Consider the following 19413-nt stretch of genomic DNA (forward strand, 5'->3'; position numbering starts at 1 on the left):
ATATTAACTTTTTAACAAATTTTATTAGAATAGCTGTACGTCAGATCTCATCAAATGTTAAAATGTGTTTCTCAATGAAAAGAAAATGCATAGGTCTAAGCGAAAAAAAATTGAGTTTATATGATCTCTCTCTATCCTATTTATAAGATAAATGGCTCTATGTAAATTATAGCAAGTATTTATAAATAAGAACTTTCAAGAACTGTTTCATTTAAAAAAAAAATGTTGTATTATAACTTGTATTGATTTTAATCCGTTTAATAAGAGCTTTCTCACAATAAACGGATCACTTAGACGAGGGAGCCCACCTTGGCAGTCGTCTGGCACAATTATCTGACAGCAGATGGCTTGAAAAAAAAATCCAATAAAGAATCTTAAAATAATTGCATTGACTCAAAATTTACATCTGATTTGCCTGAAAAAACGAACCTTAATTACAAAACCTGACTTTATAGGTTGAAAATTTGAATTGCCTTTGTAGCTCAGTAGTTGGATGCCGGCGGTTGCAGAGAAAGGGCAACCCGACCAAGAAATATCACAAGAAAAAAAGTGTATTTCCGAAGACAAAGAAAGCGCTTCATCTGATATTTACTGTGTTCTGAACTCACCAAATTTATGCTTTTCGTCGTGCAGCTGCTTGAAAATATCATCAAGCTCTGGAAATGCCGACGTCAGAAGTAGCTCCAGGATGTCAAAAGCCAGCTGCTTCAAGCAAACGGATGACTGCAAGAAAGTCAAAAGGATTGTGTACGACTGTTATTAGTGTAACACATCTTGAGCTCTTCATTCATTGTGCCCCTATTCAAAGTAATGTGCTTGTGAAACAATTGCTCAAGTAATGACTCAAGCTACAAAAAGGAAAACCCCAGAGTCCACTCCTGTCATGAAAAATTGCTCTATCCGAACAACACCATAGCTCAATAACAATAACCAATCATCAATAGACTAATTTCTTAACCAATAAAAATTTCAACATATTGATTACACTAGAAAGGTGTCAATATGAAAAGCATTTCACGAAAATTGTACCAACATAATCTCCGTGAGAATTTGACAGAAAAACTCGTTAACCAGAAACTGTGATAATGATCATATCTATATGAGCAACCATCTCAGACAGATCTAATCAAAGTAGTAACCGTACCATAAAATATATAATTATGCTCGTGCCCCGAGCGAGTGAAGTGAATTATACAATGGAATGCAATGTCCAGCATCATAGCATAGTGGGACAATGTTACAACTTAGAACCACCAAAAAATTAATAGATAACAAAAGAAACTTCTGTTGACAACTTCAATACTCAGACAGAAATTACCTGAAGGAAAAAATATAGATCTCTAGCACTTTGCTCATACTCCTTCCGACCAACAAGACCTACAATTGCTGGTGGTGCTTGATCTACATAAAAAGGATGTGTGGCTAAGTAGAATACATTTTTCCGGTGGAATTAGAAACAAGACATTGAATAAACCCAATTCTGCAAATAAGTGAGAGCAGTATAGCAGGCATTACCAATCATTAGCTCATATACAAATTTTGCACGCCGATCTGCCTCCCGTGTCTGTTCATCTTCCAACATAGGAGAAGATACTTGTGTAGTTTGATTACCACGAGGAGAACTTTGAGATGGGCTTCTAGGTGGTGGTGGTGGTCGTCTATTTGGATGCTTGGTTATGAATATTCCATCAGGCCAGAGTATCTGTAAAGAAAATTGCAGTCACAATATATTATCAGTACAATACTAGAATGGTGATCATATGCTTATTAGGGGAATTGAAACAGTTACAGAAATTTAAAAGGGAAGCGAGTCAGAAGATTACTTGCTCTACTCGCTTGACCCCTGAAGCAATCACTGATCCCTTTCGAAGAAGCTGGATTTTCTCAATCAACCAGTCATCAAAGGCGTCACCCATTCCTAGTTGTAAGACTTGTTTAGCAACCCAAAAGGCCTTCCGCCTGTATTGCACACAAGTGTAAAACGAAACAGATGATAACCAGTGGAACTTATTAAACAACTTATGTTTAAGGTTAAATGAACATGAATTTTCAAGTCACCTAATCCATCCACCATCTTGAACCTGTAAGATAACGTCAACCAAATCCAATATAGGTACACTCAAATTCGGCGGCACCCACTGCATTAAAGAATTTTATATTAATCAGAACCAAAGATGATCAAGCATATAAAAGTAGAACAGTATAAAAAATCAAATACAATCATATATCTGTTTGAGAACAGTAATGAATGATAAAGTTTAATAATGCATCTATTGCTGAAAAGAAAAAAGAAAATCCAGAATTAAAATTTCTTGTCGCTGTAACCTCTGTTGGAAAAGCATCAGAAGTATCACGGTGCACTTCAGAGACCTCATTCGAACTATCTCTTCCTTTCACTGTCTTTTGCGAGTCATTGGGAGAAGGTGCACTCTTTTGTGCTAGAAAGTCTGTATTGCCTCTAGAATTGTCAAATGACTTTGTAGGTTGATGTGTATTCTTTTTTGGTAGAGAAAGAGGCAAGTTGTTTACTTTTGACCTCAATCCATCGGCCCCAACATTATTTTTTCCTTTCATAACCGACTCTTTACTTTCAGCACTACAGTTTTCTCTCCGGAAGGACACAGGATCACTTGCAGGTGCAGAAAAGTGAGAAGTGTTTTTAGTCTTCTCAAATGGCTTGGCATCCAAGCCGGCTAGAATAGTTTCAACAAGGAAGAAATGAAAGACATGTCAATAGATGGGCGAGAGATAATAAAACTATGAGTGTTCACATTCTTCACCAACCATGTCTCACCTGATAATGTTTCCATGATAGAAAAAGAATTTGAGAATATGTAAGTCTGCAATACACATGTGATGATAAGAGATGAGTAAAATAATTGTTAAAAAAGAAATATCCACAGCACTAAAGGGAGGATTGAACAAGAAATCAGACCTGAGAATCAACACTGAGAAAGTCCCAAACTTCAATTGATTCCGAAACTGTTGGTAGTTGCATAAGTTTCTGAGGGCCAATAAGACATGCGTCAACAAATATTGGATGATTAGTTGAAAATTGTTAGTAAAGACAAGAACAATGCTACATGATAGATGCAAAACGAAGTATTATTTCAAAAGAGGGGTACAATCATACAATAATACAACATCTATCCTGCCGGTAAGAGAATATTGGTGACCCCAGTTCTATCACAGCACCAAAAGCAGATAAAATGTTATTCAACAAAAAAAAAAACAAGATGTGAACACAACAAAAAAGAACAAGCCATGCAAATTTTATCCAAAAGTGTGTCTACTGCCTCGCATTGGGAAGTGGAATGGAGAAACTAAGAAATGTGAGAATTTAATTAAAAAAAGTAAGTGAAGTTGACCTTCAAATATTTATCCAGTAATTCACACCGCTCTTGAATGACTGGTACATCTAAACCAGTTGACAGAAAATGTTTTGGTGGCAAATGAAGATTATACTCAGAGAACTCTTTCAGGCGTCTATGTAGCTCCTCAAAATGACGAAACCTTGAAAAAAAAAAGCTATGTAAGAAAAAAAGAAGGAAGCAAAACAATAAACATGAGAAAACAGAGTAGATTGAAATTTTTTATTAGAAACATTGATATAAGACACCAGAGACGTAGCACCTTCTTTTAATTGACCAACTGTTATTATTTATATCTGTAACGGATATGGAGTACACAGCAAATGTTTTAGAGCCACTCTTCACAATATTTGCACCTAAGACCTGCGGCAGTAAATTAGCTTACATTTTTTATACAAGCATAATATAGCACATGAATTTATTCATCATTGATTAAATGAGCGGGTTATGACCATCATAAGTACCTCACATCTCAACTTGTAAAAGGAATCCACCCCAGAGGAACTTTTCAGGGGAGTAATAGGCAAACTACTAGATTCTGTTTTAGAAATAGAGTGGGCAGAAGAAGAGGCTGCTGCTCCACTATAAAGTCTGCTCAAACTTTCAATATCAGCATCATCACTGGACTCCTCAGAATCCACATGTGATTTTGAAGCATTAAGTATGTCTTGACCATCACCAGATAAAAAGCTTGTCCTCTCAACTTCCTGCCACGTTTGCATTTTATGAACACCTGACCAAGACCTTTTATTGCCAGATTGGGCTCTGGATAGTCTTGAATAGCGAGAATGGCTCTTGTTCCTTTTCTTTGCACTGTGATTGTCAAAATTTTCAAGTGGGTGATGAACATGAGAAACTGCCTGCTTTCTATTACTTCTTCCATCCCAAACCTTAGTGACAGGGGAATCAAGACCAGTGACAGTACTACTTTCATCATCTTCAGAAGTATAAGATGTACTGCTCTCTGAATCACTTATCTGCCCATAAATGTGGATGTTCTCATCCTCTTTGTATGATGTAACTGACTCATCGTCTTTACATGAGGTAACTGAACTTGATCCATTCTTGTCCACATGAATGGATGTATTTTCAACAGATAATTGACTACCGTGTCCAGAATTAATGTGGCGTCCCTTTTGGGGAATAAGCTTGGAATTATTATCTCTTTGTTTGGGTCCAGATATTGCTTTCATGTGGTCTACCTTTGGCAGTTTCCCTACCACAGGATGCTGTGTAACATGCTCATTTGACTGGTTATCACCATCTTTTTTCTTGTAATTTTTCCCTTTAGTCCACACATTCTCAAAATGTTCAGGAGCAAGAGCTTGGGTCTTTCTGCGAGAGATGACATCTAAAATATCTCCCCACTCTCCACCTGAGCGATGTCGTTGAATACTTTGGTCACCATTAGTTTGGGGATTTGCAGATAATGAGCTCCATGTTCGGGAAGATCGAGTATCAACTGAAACTGAAAGCAATGGATCTTTAATAGTATTATCACGAGCATTTTGTTCTGCAGATGTCTCTACATTTCTTGATTGACCATTTTTTAGCTGCACAAGCTCAACACCAGTAACAGAAGGATCCGAAGTCTTGGCGAAATCATGAGAGGAAGCCTGTAACTCATCTTCTTTAGTGTGAGATGCCTCTTGAGCTGCATTAACCCCCTTGTTAACCTTGGTCTTGTTAACCACTACGGATTCAATTCTCTCATTAAGAAATCTATCAACAAAAAAGGGGGACAATGAGAACAACATACATACGTCAAAAATGGTACAAAACTGGGGAAAATGGATACCTTGGATTTGCTAAGTTTAGGACAGGTCGTATTACAGCACATGCAAGAAGCTCCCTGACAGTATATCGAAAGAAAGAACACCGCAAATCCTCAGACTTGAAAGTAGCATGCATAAGACCGGTCATCAGATGCTGCAAAACCTGCAATTTAAGAACACTCAACATTATAACCTAAAATTGAGAACACAAGAAAATAACATGGCTCATGGACGAAAACAAAACACCCCTTTACTCAATGCAAGCAAATAAAACAAGAAAGGGAAAAAACCTTATGCTCAGCTTCTGCAGAAAATAATGCAGGATGCAATTTGTTCTCAGCAGCCAAAACAATTTTTAGTTCCATGTCTCGACTTTCGATTGTTAATGGACCAGTATGATGTTTTCCAATCGTTGAATGGGCAGCACGAAACAGCTCCAAGTGTGTGCAAATAACATTAACAAGATCCCTGAACCAAAAAAAGCTATCTTCCTTTCAATAAAATTACAATCTGATATAAAAGAAAAATTGCAGACAAAAATGTCACCACGAACCTTATTAAAAAATCTATCAAATTTATGTTTCTCATGCGTCCTGAAATTTCCCCAAGAACACCATTAATTATTTGCACTAACTCCTCAGGACCCTCTTTGTCTGGTGTTAACCGAGAATACCAAAGATCTGTCACCCACTCAGAAATTAAATGTCTGGTGAAGTGATCAATTGCATCCTCAACGACAGGAGAATTCACTTTTGTTCTCCATTCAAACTTTGCAATAACTTTAGGATTTTCCATAGGCTTCTTTGAAGACTGAACATTGATGGAGCCTGCTTTATTGTTGTATGCTGCTGCTTTTCTCTTCATTTCAAAATCTAACGACAAATAGCGGAGAATAATAATCAAGGAGGCTGCAGCTGGCAAGTTGACCCAAACTGAGGAGCTTGTTACTGAAATGAAAGCAAAAGAAATTAAACCAAACAACAAGATCTAAACACAACATGAAGCTAGAAATTAACAAGTGAGAACCTCTTAATATGCACAATTTTCTAAATACCGAGAAATAAGACTTTGCTTGGAGACATGAACCAGTACCAACTAAATTTATCATTACCAAAAGAACACAACAGCAGTAGGGGTGTCTGAGAAACCAGCCTTAGCTGATAAAAGTGATGAAACTCAACTAAAATGTACGGCAGCTATGGTTTCATTGAAAAATAATATTTTATGAATATTTGTATCTACTTTATTCATAATTTAGATAAAAAAAAAATGTGAAAGCCTTTGAAGAAAACAAAATCTGCTCCTCTCCCCTTCAAAAAAAATTCAAAACTATCAAATCCTTCACTGACCTCTACTCGTTTTTTTCTTTCTTTCTTTATCCCTAGTTCAAACCCAACACAGTCACAGAATTATTTTTTATTAAGCTTCCACTTCCATTTACTTAAATATAATTATGGTCATATTTTTCTTATCTCGTTAATACTAAATTGGAAACGCACAAAAAAGCATAAGGAGGAGGCATCACAAAAAAATAAACCATAAATGTTAATACCTACGTGACGACATCATTACACAGATATATTCAGGGTTGCAATGCATGACAAAAGTGGTCAAATAAAATTTCACAACGAATTCTAATAAAACTGATGTGATTTTCATAGAACCTATTTTAGGAGGTTTCATAAAATTGTTCTTTGCCAATCTCACGGTAGATTCCTGTTTCTATATGTATATATTATGAAAGCTTTGGACTGTTATTCACATTTCTTACAACACCCAGGATTTTGCAATATCTATAGTAGTGTACTCTATGTTAAAAGACAGTAGCAGTTCCCTCAGTTGTCCGGAAATCTTGAGATTCTACCCAGTACATGCCAGGTTCTCGCCACAATGATTGCTAACCCAAATTCTTTCCAGCATTTCATATTTCCATAATGGATCTCACTTTGGTTAGTACCGTATTACATCACCAACAAAAACAAAGAAGTAAGTAACACATCTATAGGAAATTAAAGAAAACAGCAGCTAGTCTTTGATAGTGAAAATTTTAGGAATACAATTACTAAAGTAACACTTTGTACTAAAATTATCAGTTAATTTGACAATAAATCTATATTTTGCTTCCCAGTAGCAACAAGAAAAATAAGTGGAATCCACCAGATTTTTCCTCCCACGGAAAACCTCCCAACATCTTTTGTACAAAAGAGCTCCAAACGACGTCGTAGTCTTTAAAAACTGATAAACCATCGATCCTATGTCCTAACTTCAACAGCATTGTTAAAATTGATTTTTCCATATTCAGGAGCAATTGATGCTAAATACCACATGAATTTATCCCTACCATTCATCGTACAGCAAGTAATGCAATAACGAGTATAAATACCTGCAAAACCCTCAGCACGAGATTACCATAACTAGAAGAAAGAAAAAACTACTGAAACCAACACAAGCAAAAGCATGCAAACTACTCTCTCAATTGGAGTTGATTAAACAAAAGAGAAACAATCACGTAGACAAATGAAGTGAAGGAAAACGAAAATGAAACTCACAGGACATGAGATAGGAGATTCCGACGACGCATACAACGAGGATGACGATCCGTTTTTTGGCTTCCTCGACGAGGTCTCTCACTACCACCTGGTTTGGCTTTGGCGGCATGTTCATCGCAAACGAAATTCTCCAAATCGCCGCGCAATTGGAAAAGTAAAAACTCGATTCAAATCAAGTGAGGAAAATTCCGCCGAAGATACTTACGAAGAATTGGAGAGAGAGAGAGGTTGAATTGAATCGACGAACGTGTGGCCGTTAGGTTTTTCGGTAGCGTTTGCCGGCGAAGGCAATGAGGTGGTGGTGGCGTGTGTGCTTGATTTTCTCACTTTCTGTGTCAGTTTTGTTTTGAACTCTCACCTGATATTGACGACGTGGGATTCATTTCTTCTTTCTTTCTTTCTTTTCCACTCTCATTCCATCTATGCTTATGCAGCTATTGCCATTTTCATTTCCTCTGCGCTCAACATTTCTGTTTTATTTTATTTTATTTTATTCTATTTTTCAAGACACGATTGAACTCTTTACCTCATCATTTTCTTTTCTTTTTTTAAATCCATTTTGTTAAACCAACAAACAAAATAATTGGATTTATTGACCGTTGCATTATGAGAGAGATGTGTTATTTTAACCTTCTTTAAAAGGTAATCCGAAAATTAAAAAGAAAACCGATAAAAAAATATGGAAACAAAATAAAAATTTCCAAGAATGTTAATTAAAAAGGAAAAAAAAAATTCTTAGGTATAAAATATTACTAAATACATTGATAAAGATTAATTATAAATATATGTATATGTGATATATCGTAAAAAAAAAGAATTTCACTAATTAAGAATAAAACGTGTTTATAGAAGATTGACAGCAAAAATGGTCCATGCATGCAGACATTGCGTATAGAATATTATCCACTTATTATGTTCCAAATTGCAAGCTACCAACAAATGTGTTTTATTTCATGGGAAATTTTTATTAAGTTTTTACTATATAAAAATCACTTTTCAATGATATAATTTCAAAATTTATGAAAAAAAAATCCATAAATACTAGTGAATAATAAAAATCTAAGTATTCTTCAAAAAAGTAATTGATACGAAAATCATAAGATTAGGTTAAAATCATATATTATAAGGCCTAAAATTACCTTATAAAAAATCAGTCTGATCCGTGAGTATATGTTGACCCTACAATATAGTCTAAAATAAATTTCTCAAAATCTATCACAATATGAATCACATTACTTCATTTTTTTTCTATTTAAAAATAAAAAGTTCGTTTCTAACAAACTTCAACATAACAAGTCTTAGCTGTGAGGGGACTTAGAAATAAATAAATATATATATATATATATGAAAATATTTAAAAATATATTAATTACGTATTGTTTTTAAATAATACAACTGTAAGTCACGTATTGGACAGAAATAATAAAGAAAAATAATTTATAATATTTTTGTATTAAAATTTTAAATTAAAATTGATATCAATGTTTTATGTAAGTTAGATTTATATTATATATTTTTAATTTATTTTAATGAATCATAAAAAAAAATTCATCAATGATATCGTTGACTTGTTTTGATAATTGGTTTAAATTATTGTGACAATAATAATATAAATAAATATTTAAAAAAATGTTATGTTAACTGAAAATAAAAATAACAAAATTAAACATTATATAAGAAAAAAAAGTTTTATAAATTAATTGTGTTAAAGATTTTAGTCCATAATTTCTGTAAATTTCGATATTATATTGAGTTAACTTTAATTTTTCTTTTAAATTTTGTGAATACAAATAAAAGTTAGAATCCATGATGTTATTCAACATGCCAACTCGAGGAGTGACCTTATCATTATTTGTGACTATGCATTATGGTGTAGCTGTTACTACTTTTCGCCATGGACAGGTAGACACGACAACTAGAATGCAACCACACACATTCTTCTTTTTATGATTTCATCAAATGTTATAAAATTATTTATCAAAAAAGTACTTAGCCATTGCAAATGAATTTATGTATGCATAAAATGGCTTAAACATCACTGCTTGTAAGACGTTATATAAATCATTAATTTTGATAAAATAAATTAATGTTATCACTAATCTATTAATGATTTTGTGTAGATTAAGATCGTTTTAAATATATGTTTTTTAATTTTTCTTGTAGAATAAGAAGAAAACACCAAGTTAAACATAATTAGTCAAAAGTAGGTACCAAGTCTAATGAAGTAGACTTATTTATAACATGTTGATATTGTACAACATGTACAATTTTAGTTGCATAAAATAAGAGATATAGCATGTGGGTTCGTGAACCTTTGATAAGAATAATCATGCGAGTTATAGAAAACTTACTAAAAGTAATTTAGTTAGAAAACCTTCATAATCATATTGTTAAAAATTTACTAAAAACCAAATATAAACATAGTATATAAAAATACAAAACTGTAGGTTATATGAAATCAAAAGGGCTGAGATGAAATTATCAATAACTAAATATATACATTTGGAAATTAAATATTACATTAATATAAATAGTTATGATATACATATATTTTGTTGTCTAATTGAAAGTAACACGTTATATAAAAAAAAAATTAATATTGTCAAAATAGATCATTCATTCTAATCCGACTTATCGTGGGTTGAAAAAATTTAAATTTGACCTAGCTCACCATAGATTGATGGATTAAATAAATTGACTCACTTAATTACAATTTTTGTCAATTAATAAAAAATATTTTTTTTAATTCTAAATCAAAATAAATGAAAAATGTCTTAAATTATAGATATAATAAATCAAACATAAGATTTTATTCACAAAAAATAATCACAAAATCTCCTTAACAAAATTTGTAATGGCTTTATAGATTTATTTTTACATAAAAACTGATTTAGTAAGTATAGATTTGTGGATCTTTTTATGTTTAATTATTCAATAAAAAACAATTTCATGTAAGTTTATATACAATATTTTTTAAAATGATTAACCTAACTGTTGAATACAGTGAAAATTATATATGAGATTAATCTCCCTTGTGTTAAATACACATAGGGTTCTCTATTTATAATAGAAGAAATATGGGCTAAGCCCAAAATACAAATAAGAAATGATAACAAACTAAGTCAAAGATAAAAGATATAATATATCTAACACTAACCAAAGTATTTATTAAAAAAATTAGGTGGGTTGTAAACCAACCTGGCTGAGTATAAGTTTATTATGAACGATTCGATTTCAAAATTGACTTGTATCAAAATTTCATTTTTTTTATCAACTCAAATCAAATTTGTGTAAGTTAAACTAAATAACATATTTTAACCTGCTTTTACATATTAGAAAATAAACTTAAAAAAATAAAGAGGTAAATAATAATATAATCAGTAAAAAAGAAAATTATGATACATAAAAAAAGGATTGTACACAAATTCAAACGATTGACTAACACAAATTCAAACGACTGATAACATATAAAAAAATTTATATCTCCCAAAAAAACACAGTATAGAAAAAGTAATCTTAAAAAGATAAAACAAAAACAAAATTTATCTAAATATCAACATTTTATATAAAAATATATAAAATATAAGAACACTTATAATTAAAAGGGTTAAATATGTTTTTAATCCCTAAACTATCAAATGAATTTGTTTTTAGTCTCTCCTTTAAAAGTAAGGTACATTTTAGTCCTTCTCCTTCAAAAAAATTTTAATTTTTGATCCTCTTGAGAGAATAAAAAATTAACGTTTTTTTTAAATAGAAAGACTAAAATGTACCTTACTTTGAGAAAAAGGGACTAAAAACAAATTCGCTTTATAGTTCAGGCAGTAAAAACATATTTAACCCTAATTAAAATGGTTATTATATATATCTATGGGTAGAGTTCTAATCATAAACATCTCCGTAGAGTTAACATTATTAAGAAAATACACTGTTAGTTTTTTTAGTATAATTTCCATTCAAGTATAAAGGGTTTTAGGTCTCTTATTTAATACTCATAAGATAACATAAGTATTTATTATATTAGTTAGTTATAATTCAAATATTGCATTGACATGGTCAGATTTGTAATGATTTTTAAGTATTTTTTATTTATCACTTATGTAAAAAATCATAAAAAATTACCATGCATAGACATTATTATTTTTATATTAACATGATTTTAATGACAACATTAATATACAAAGTGAATAAATACATAAACCATTATTATTTATTTTTAAATAAATGTACCAACGTATTTTATAACAAGCTTAATCAAAGAGTTCCCACCAGATTGTAACCAAAAAAACACAAAAAAGGTAATAATAATAATGGTAAGTGTTGGTATAACCTTTAATATAATTAGTTTAAAATTAATAAAATTATCATACATCATTTGTGATTGTATATATCAATGTAGAATTGTCCACTTTTTTTTTTCTGGTAAAATATAAAATTATTTTCATACAGTAAAACAAAAATGACAATTTGGCATGTGTACAAAGTTGTTTCTCTCATAATCCTAAAATTGTATTATACACTTTCGGATGAATATGACAATATTTTTTTGACAATATTTTAACATTGTTTACGTGTCATTCTTATATTGGTCTAAAATTATTTCACAATCAATAATAATAATCCTAAACACCAATATGAACTAATCACGGAATGACACATAGATGGTGTTAAAATATTGTTATAAAAATGTTGTGAAAGTATTATTATCCATTATAATGTTCATTATTTTGTTTGTAAAAGAAAATTGAAAAGGAAAAAATTTATAGGGGTTATAAATTATGATGTGGCGTATACGTTAGCTTGTATGCAGTTATGACGGAAATGCACCACGAACCTTCTTTTGCTTCAAACATTGTATCTTGTTATTTTTAGATATTTTTATTTAAATTTAGTAAATCTCAACCTAAAAAATGAAATAAATAACAAATAATGTACTAAAATTATTTGTAAGTTTTAATTATAATACAGAACTAGAAAACCGTGTTCAAGCTTGATGATATAAAAAGAGTAACTATAATAAAATAAAATAGGTAGATATCGATGTAAATAATAAAGAAAAATATTAATGACTAACTTTGCTTTTATCAGCATTTTAATAACTAAATCAAATACATTACATTATACTAATTATAATAAATACTGAAATAATAAAATTTAAATAATAAAAGTGTATTATAGAGTCAAGGATCAAATTAACAAGTCTTTTGACCTCAGATGAAACGGTCAATTTATTGGTCGAACCAGAGAGTTGAATACTACGTATTTATACGTATTTATTGTTAGAGCACGTGCAATGCGGATGCATTCCTCTCTTTTTCCGACCATTTACTTTTATATATTTATATATATTAGGTTCCCGCTAAAGGCAGGGATTGACTGGTGTGGGAAGTTGGAGCAAAACGCAAGAGGAAGCAAGTGAAACGACGGGTAGAATCAGAGTCTCGGGTTGGTGGTTTATTTTGCACACGCTATGAAAAGTAGTGAGGGAGTGCGAAGTAGAAGAAGTAGCTATCATCATCACATTAGGGACCACATCACACACTACACACACTACACACACCACATTCCTCTTTATCCCTAAAAGAAAAAAATAAACTGTGATGATGCAAAGTTTTCAATCCTATACTTTTTGTTTTTAATCGAAACCCTTGCTCTCACAGTAGCGTCGGAAAACTTCGTCGTCGATGTCGTCTCCGTCGCCGGCGGAGACTCCTTCCGGCACGAACTCCACTACCTCTCCTCCTCCTCCTCCTCCTCCGGATGAAACACCTCTCGTACCTAATGCCACTGTCTCCCCTCCTCCGCCTCCCGACATCACCAGTGCCGCCGTTAGTCCTCCTCCGCCGTTAGCCGCAGCTCCGTCGAGTCTCAGTGGCGGCGGGTTGTCGCCGGCTACATTGAGTGGAATAATTATAGGAGCCGTGTTAGGTGCAGTAGGTATGCTTATAGTTGGGGGCGTTTTCTTTTGCGTCTATAGGAATTGGAAAAAGAAGAGAAGCCAGAACAACTACTCTCAACCGTCCCAACAGAAAGGTAAGGTCGCATGTTTGTAAAATTGGATTACAAAATTGATTTCGTTTGAAAATGATTTTTAAATGAAATTATTTAAGTTTGACTGCTTTTATTGTAAAAATAGTTTATTAGTGAAAAGTTCGTAACGTTAGCCGTTATTTCAACTGATTTTTTAACGATGGATTATGAATATCGGGACATGAGATTAATTAACTTCGGTTTATTGCTTATAATTATTGCCGTGAGAATCTTAGTAAATGTGCCGGTGCTACTCGTACATTCTGTGATGTGATTTCTTTTTAGGAATCAACTAAGTGTCGAGTTTTATTGTGTTTGGAAGTTCGTTTTAAATTCTGTTTGATGGTTTGCTGCACACATTGGCTCTGTTTATTGCTTATCTCTTATAAAAAGGTATACGCAGTGTGGTTGAGTTTTGTTCTAATTTGTGTGTAAAACTGGCAAAAAATTGAACTGGAATTGATTTTGGTGTCAATGTCTCCAGTTGACATGGCTTGTGTTTCTCCAACGCCAGATGGAAAAGTAGGCTTGTCCAAGCCTACACCAGGGGGTTTAGGGAATCAGAAACTGTCATCCTCTGGTCTCCCCACACCCACTGTCAATTCCTCAGGCACTGCAAGTAGTTGGGGTTCCGAGAAGGTGAAGCCTTCACCTGGCATTTCCTTGGCGCTATCTCAAAGCAGTTTTACACACGATGAATTAGTTATGGCAACGGATGGATTCTCCTACTCAAATCTTCTTGGTCAAGGTGGTTTTGGCTATGTCCACAAAGGAGTTCTCCCAAATGGGAAAATTGTTGCAGTCAAGCAGTTGAAATCTGAGAGTAGACAAGGGGAGCGTGAGTTCCATGCAGAAGTCGATGTCATTAGCCGTGTGCATCACAGACACCTTGTTTCCCTTGTTGGTTACTGCATATCAGACAACCAGAAGATGCTTGTCTACGAGTATGTGCCAAATAATACACTAGAATTTCATTTGCATGGTAAGATCTGTCAGCTCATTTAGGATGCAAATTCAATTTAACTATTGTTTTCTGAGATATGATGTGCAGATTCTTTGTTGTAAATGTTTTAAAGTTTTGTAGAGCATAATATTTGCATGCAATACACAGTTAGTTGCTTCATACTTTCGTGTACAAAAGTATGGCTTTTATTTTAATTCACATATTGGTTTTACGTGTGAAATATATCATATTATCAACATTTTTTTAACAAGAATGAAAAATTTGACCTGGTGTGGTTAGTAGTTAAGTAATGAGGATTCCACTGTCTCTCTGCGGAAGTTTGATAATTTAATTCTTATCGCACAAGTATGATGCTGTAGTTCTAAATGAATCATGAATATCATACCAGGAAAAGACAGACCACCTATGGACTGGTCAACAAGGATGAAGATTGCTATAGGATCTGCAAAAGGATTGGCATATCTGCATGAAGACTGTGAGTTTAATGTTAATAAATTATGTACTCTGCAAAAGAATTGGCAGTGTTTTTAGTTCATGATGTTAGTTTTGAAATTGACATTTTTAATCTCATGTCATTTTAGGTAATCCCAAAATCATACACCGAGACATCAAGGCATCTAACATTCTTATTGATGATAGCTTTGAGGCTAAGGTAAATTTATAACTTTTTTATCCTGCAATCCTGGATATATAGGGCAATGCAACAGACAACACTACAGAAAATAAGTGAATTAAGTGGTGTATCTTGAAATGGTTAAATGAACCAAAAGGGCTATAGAAATGTTCATGTTGATATTTAATATCTGTGTACATCATCTGCGACTCTGCATATAGAATAATGATTCATAATCTTTCGCTCAGGTTGCAGATTTTGGACTTGCAAAGTTTTCATCAGACACAGAAACACATGTTTCTACTCGAGTGATGGGAACTTTTGGGTTAGACTCATCATACGTATTTCTTGAATCTAATTTTGAAATACTTTTATTGGGCAGTATGTTTCATGGATTTTATTTTTCCTTTTTTCTATTAATTATATCTTACTGAAACTCTAAATTCATTTAATTCAGATACATGGCTCCAGAATATGCTGCTAGTGGGAAACTAACAGAAAAGTCAGATGTTTTCTCCTTTGGTGTTGTGCTGTTGGAGTTGATTACTGGACGGAAACCCGTTGATAAAACTCATCCCTTCTTAGATGACAGCATGGTTGAATGGGTATGTTGTACTCATTATTTCGTTGATGTTTCTATTTTGATCAATATGCATAACTAAGGACAACTCGGTATTTATGGTACTACGGAATGTGCACCTTTGGCATCTTTTCTTATTGGGTGGTGATGTTTTGACCCCCACCAAAAAAAAAACCCCACTTGACAACTCAAAATAATAATATTTTAATCATATTTATTTTATTTTTTAACTTTAAATTCTAACACATTATATTACTAAAATGGATTGGGTGTTTTTTTTGAGGTGTCAAACTATTATTTTCTTTCAGTATTTTTGGGTCAGTTAATGAATTTTCCCGAGCATGAAAACATTTATAGAAGAGTGCGTGTGATCAGTAACTCGCATTCTAATGTTGTATTTGCTTTTAAACTTTTTCTCAAATTACAATCTTGAACTTTTAACCTTTTTTTTTCAGTTAAATGAGTAGATATTGTTCAAAAACCATATTTCTTTCGGTGTTTTAAAAATTTGGAAAGCCATGTATCTTGTCCTATGGAGATCAGTTTTGGAGCTAAATTATGTGGTGTACTTGAAAAATCAATAAAATCTCATGACCTCTCTTATCTTGTAATTATGTCTGCTCGGATTGGTTTTAAATTGGTCATAATAACTTATTTTAGATACCAACGGTATTGATCTGTCTGGGATGAAGCTGATTGTAGTTTGCAACCATGTCAAATTACTTGCAAGAAATTCTGGTTTTGCTTAAATTAACGATGAAATAATATCTGGGATATTCTGCAACAGTTAGCTGACAGTCTTATGTTGACAATCCTCCCCCAAAACATCTTGTACTGAAGCATTGTGTGTGTGTGTTTTTTTTTATCAGCAAAACATCCTGTACTGAAGCATTTTTGTGTAAATTACAGGCTAGGCCTTTACTCTCTCAAGCGTTTGAGAATGGAAACTTTGATGGACTTCTTGATCCAAAGTTGCAGAAAAATTACAATCATGATGAGATGATTCGAATGGCCGCTTGTGCTGCAAGTTGTGTGCGCCATTCAGCCAGGCTTCGGCCTCGAATGAGCCAGGTGAGTTGGTTGATTCTTAAGATATCTTTGAGAATAAAAAATGTCTTTTGTTTTTATAATCAAATTGCTTTGGTTATTGTCTCTGACAAGGGTATGTAGTAAAATGCCTCCCTGAAAGGCATTCGCCTGCTTCTCTTGGCAAAAAAAAGTCCAGTGTTGTGTTAAAACATATTAAAAATTAAAAAGTATTGTCAGGATATTTGATTTACTGGTTGATGATTTTTTGAAGTTTAGAAATTCGTGACCAACTCTGAGCTTTGGCAAACTGAGATCTGGCGTGTGCTTACCTCTGACAATGATAAAATTAATGACACTGAGCAGGTTGTTCGAGCTCTGGAAGGAAATATTTCTCTAGAAGATCTAAATGAGGGGAGTGCTCCTGGACACAGCAGAGTTTTTGGTTCCTTTGAGGGTTCTAGCTATGACAGCGTCCAATACAGTGAGGACATGAAGAACTTCAGGAAGCTGGCACTGGAAAGCCAAGAGCAAGGTATTAGTGAGTACAGTGGTCCCAGCAGTGATTACGGTCGACATCCATCTGTCTCTACCAGTTCGGGACAGCAAAATACGCAGGAAATTGAATTGGGGGAGCGTGAACGGTAGCAACCATGACTCTGCGACAAGCTCTCGATTGATGATTCCCACGTCTTTCAAAATTGCTCTTCAGACATCAGTTTGCTTGTGCACACCCATGAGACTGGTACAGGTACATATAATGTCGGTATATTTTACAGGCCCATATATTAATTGGCTTGCACACGATGAATAGCAGTTAGAGCTGTGTCTTTCTTTTTTTCCCCGGTGATTTTCACGGTCTAACTTTTTTCCCTCGTACAATTCCTGAATTATTTGATACACCTGAAGCTTTGTAAAGCTTGATTCATTTGTTCGATGCTAACATTTGTTCTAACTGGGAAAGCCTGACATTGGGACTTATGTTGAGGATGTGGGTATTTTGTACTTATTTGGTGAGCTTTGTGATAATGCATTCTATGATTCTTCGCCTGGTGCTTAAAGCTTGTAGCTACTCAGTTTTATTATTTGCACTGGGAGGGTCACAAGGAACACTGGTCTTTTTACCACCAAAGAGAACCCTGTGTAGCAATCTTGGTGCAACCAAAGTACTTTTATGTTTTCTGGTCTCTTGATTTTGTGGTGCGCTCAACCTCAAACCAAGAGTAGTAACAATTTTACTCTTTCGCTTGCTTTCAAGAGAGTTAAATCCATGTTTTCATGGGTGTATGAAGACAAAATCATTTTGTTTGTATGAAGATGCTTTTGTGATGCGCTAAATTTAGTTGGACAAAAAGTTGACGGTTTTACTAAAACTTGATCTGCTTGGTTACAGGATAAAAAAACATTTTGGCCTTTGGAAGGTGAAATAAAAGTAAATTGAGTAAATATGGCAAAGGACAGTGTAGTTGTCGTTTACTAGATAAGTTTTTTTTTTTTTCTTGTTCAATTTGCTGTAATAAAATAAAATTGAGAAGACATTTGAAAGTGCTAATTTGTTAAAAAGAAATGTACTTTCGTACGTTTCTTCTTGTCTTTCCTCTTGGGTGGACAATAAACCTGCAAATTATAGATGCACATAATGATTGTGTTGCTTTCTGGTTTAAACATACTATTTTCTGAGGTACGTTTTAAGCAAAAATAAAAATAAAAAATAAATAATATTTTTTCGGAATAGAAAATATAACTACACTAATTATGGGCCGTTTGGCCTTTTTATAACGATGTACAATGAACTAAGTTCTAAGCGTGACAGCAATGTGTTGTCGTGTTACCAGAAACAAAGTTATGTTCAATGGAATTAATATTAGTGTCTCAATATTTTACCATATTAACTATGTCTGTAGCACGTGGTTACTATCAAGACCATAATATTTTATATCTGTCACGTCTTGTGCTTATTATTTAAGTCATACATATATATTAACTCATCAACACTATATTAAAAGTGTAACAGACTGCACCATACTATAATTTCATACTTATATTAGTATTTGTCAATATCCATAAAATCATCGTTTGTAGAATTAGTGGTATACTTCTATTTTTATTTATAAAAAATCAAACGACCTTAACTAATAACAAAAAAAAATTATTTCGTTGTTGTTGAATATAATAAAATTATATGAAATTAATTTTTTTTGCATTAAATATATATAAAGTTATCAGTTAAATATTGACTAAATTTAAAATATAAATAAAAACTAATAATAAGTTAACTAAAAATAAAAGATGAAAATAATATATTTAATCGTTATAATAATAAAAAGTTAATTAATAATTAAAATGTCCAAATAGTTTATTTTCCGTTAAACATGGATCAAACAATATTTTTTAGTCTCCTTTGTCGTCTCAGCACGCAGCAAAAGAGGAGATTTAGTGGAAAAATAAAAACAGAATATTTTATTGGAGTTAATTCTTGAAATAATTATTTAGTGTGTAATTATT

The 19413-nt window shown here is 32.8% G+C and overlaps 2 protein-coding genes across 3 annotated transcripts; one reads left to right on the forward strand and one right to left on the reverse strand.

The window, feature by feature from the left end:
* Positions 1–344: 344 nt before the first annotated feature.
* On the reverse strand, positions 345–8177 carry LOC108320626 (uncharacterized). The gene is made up of 15 exons (XM_017552103.2): positions 7696–8177; positions 5700–6093; positions 5437–5614; positions 5170–5309; positions 3836–5093; positions 3634–3734; positions 3369–3513; positions 2936–3004; positions 2795–2840; positions 2326–2693; positions 2059–2138; positions 1824–1959; positions 1516–1702; positions 1319–1401; positions 345–723 (listed from the first exon to the last, which is right to left on the reverse strand). The coding sequence occupies exons 1-15, from the start codon at positions 7808–7810 to the stop codon at positions 589–591; spliced, it is 3435 nt and encodes a 1144-aa protein (XP_017407592.1). The 5' UTR covers positions 7811–8177; the 3' UTR covers positions 345–588.
* Positions 8178–13112: 4935 nt separating this feature from the next.
* On the forward strand, positions 13113–18095 carry LOC108320680 (proline-rich receptor-like protein kinase PERK1). Of its 2 annotated transcripts, none has more exons than XM_017552189.2 (8): positions 13113–13728; positions 14240–14707; positions 15078–15164; positions 15271–15341; positions 15551–15627; positions 15760–15907; positions 16792–16953; positions 17275–18095. In XM_017552189.2, the coding sequence occupies exons 1-8, from the start codon at positions 13380–13382 to the stop codon at positions 17554–17556; spliced, it is 1644 nt and encodes a 547-aa protein (XP_017407678.1). In that variant the 5' UTR covers positions 13113–13379; the 3' UTR covers positions 17557–18095. The 2 variants fall into 2 exon arrangements, with proteins under 2 accessions (XP_017407678.1, XP_017407677.1); XM_017552188.2 differs by having other exon boundaries at positions 13114–13728; positions 14210–14707.
* Positions 18096–19413: the final 1318 nt, after the last annotated feature.

Source organism: Vigna angularis, chromosome 9, assembly GCF_016808095.1.
Source record: "Vigna angularis cultivar LongXiaoDou No.4 chromosome 9, ASM1680809v1, whole genome shotgun sequence".
NCBI classification, from domain to species: domain Eukaryota; kingdom Viridiplantae; phylum Streptophyta; class Magnoliopsida; order Fabales; family Fabaceae; genus Vigna; species Vigna angularis.

Excerpts from the sequence above, each read along its gene's own strand:
- LOC108320626 (XM_017552103.2), bottom strand. The coding sequence starts at position 7,810 with ATGAACATGCCGCCAAAGCCAAACCAGGTGGTAGTGAGAGACCTCGTC. Across the intron at positions 2,694-2,794 it reads TATCATGGAAACATTATCAG|CCGGCTTGGATGCCAAGCCA; the intron begins GTGAGACATGGT and ends AAACTATTCTAG. Across the intron at positions 2,139-2,325 it reads CTGATGCTTTTCCAACAGAG|TGGGTGCCGCCGAATTTGAG; the intron begins GTTACAGCGACA and ends TCTTTAATGCAG.
- LOC108320680 (XM_017552188.2), top strand. The coding sequence starts at position 13,380 with ATGTCGTCTCCGTCGCCGGCGGAGACTCCTTCCGGCACGAACTCCACT. Across the intron at positions 15,165-15,270 it reads GGCATATCTGCATGAAGACT|GTAATCCCAAAATCATACAC; the intron begins GTGAGTTTAATG and ends ATGTCATTTTAG. Across the intron at positions 15,908-16,791 it reads ATGACAGCATGGTTGAATGG|GCTAGGCCTTTACTCTCTCA; the intron begins GTATGTTGTACT and ends TGTAAATTACAG.